Source organism: Nestor notabilis, unplaced genomic scaffold, assembly GCF_000696875.1.
Source record: "Nestor notabilis isolate BGI_N333 unplaced genomic scaffold, ASM69687v1 scaffold16715, whole genome shotgun sequence".
Taxonomy (NCBI): domain Eukaryota; kingdom Metazoa; phylum Chordata; class Aves; order Psittaciformes; family Psittacidae; genus Nestor; species Nestor notabilis.
Window position 1 is genome coordinate 1 of NW_009928054.1, and position 1,266 is coordinate 1,266.

Consider the following 1,266-nt stretch of genomic DNA (forward strand, 5'->3'; position numbering starts at 1 on the left):
ACCCAACCACGACGTGGAGACCGGTCCCAGGGCACTTTGCGGGGACACAAGGTGGGGGCTGGCACCACCCAAACACCTTCCCCACAATATGTAGATGGATGTAGAGCATCCATCATCCATCCATCCCTCCCTCCATCCCTCCCTCCATCACCCATCCCTCCATTCATCCATCATCCATCATTCATCCATCATCCATCCCTCCATCCTCCAGCCTCCATCCATCCTCCATCCCTCCATCCTCCATCCATTCATCCATCCTCCATCCTCCATCCGTTCACCCATCAATCCATCCATCCAGGGACACCGGCATCTCCATGTCCCCCTTTGCTCCCTCCATATCCCAGCTCTGATGGACACACAACACCACCCTTGTCATGTGTCACCCAACCACGACGTGGAGACCACCCCCCAAAGCCATCACACTGCGGGGGGGGAATCACCTCCACTTCCCACCTCCTTTATTCCACAGGGGGGGACACATGGAGCCCCCCGTTATCCCGAGGGAAAAGCCTTGATGACCTTGACGTCGTCGAGGGGCCGGTCCTGCGCGTTGGTGTCCACCATGGCGAGACGCGCCAGCACGGCCATGCCCTGGCTCACCCGGCCGAAGATGCTGTGCTTCCCGTCCAGCCACTGCGCCGGCGCCAGCGTCAGGAAGAACTGGCTCCCGTTGGTGTCCGGCCCCGCGTTGGCCATGGCCAGGATCCCTGCGCCTGAGGGGGGGACGCAGGGAAGGAGGGAGGGATGATGGATGGATGGATGGATGGGTGATGGATGGACATCACCCTATGGACAGGTCCCGGTGGACACTGGGGTCACGTCACCCTATGGACAGGGTCCTGGTGGACACTGGGTCACACCACCCTATGGACAGGGCCCTGGAGAATATGGGGGTCACATCACCCTATAGAAAGGATCCTGGTGGACATGGGGTCATGTCACCCTATGGACAGGGTCCTCGAGGACACTGGGGGCACGTCACCCTATGGACAGGGTCCTGGTGGACACTGGGTCACACCACCCTATGGACAGGGCCCTGGAGGACACGGGATCACATCACCCTATAGAAAGGGTCCTGGTGGACACTGGGGTCACGTCACCCTATGGACAGGGTCCTGGAGGACACGTCACCCTATGGACAGGTCCCCCTGCGCCCCCCCCACTCACCGGTGAACTTGAGCTCCGGGTGCAGCTCATCCTCAAAGTGCTTCCCGTAGATGGAGGCACCTCCACGGCCTGGGAGAGGGTGGAGAGATGGAAACGGGG

The 1,266-nt window shown here is 61.0% G+C and overlaps 1 protein-coding gene across 1 annotated transcript; it reads right to left on the minus strand.

Moving 5' to 3' along the window:
* Positions 1 to 492: 492 nt before the first annotated feature.
* On the minus strand, positions 493 to 1,231 carry PPIL1 (peptidylprolyl isomerase (cyclophilin)-like 1; the record flags this gene model as incomplete). The annotated part of the gene is made up of 2 exons (XM_010014357.1): positions 493 to 713; positions 1,168 to 1,231. Coding segments are annotated over 2 exons (285 nt in total), but the record flags the coding sequence as incomplete, so codon positions are not given.
* Positions 1,232 to 1,266: the final 35 nt, after the last annotated feature.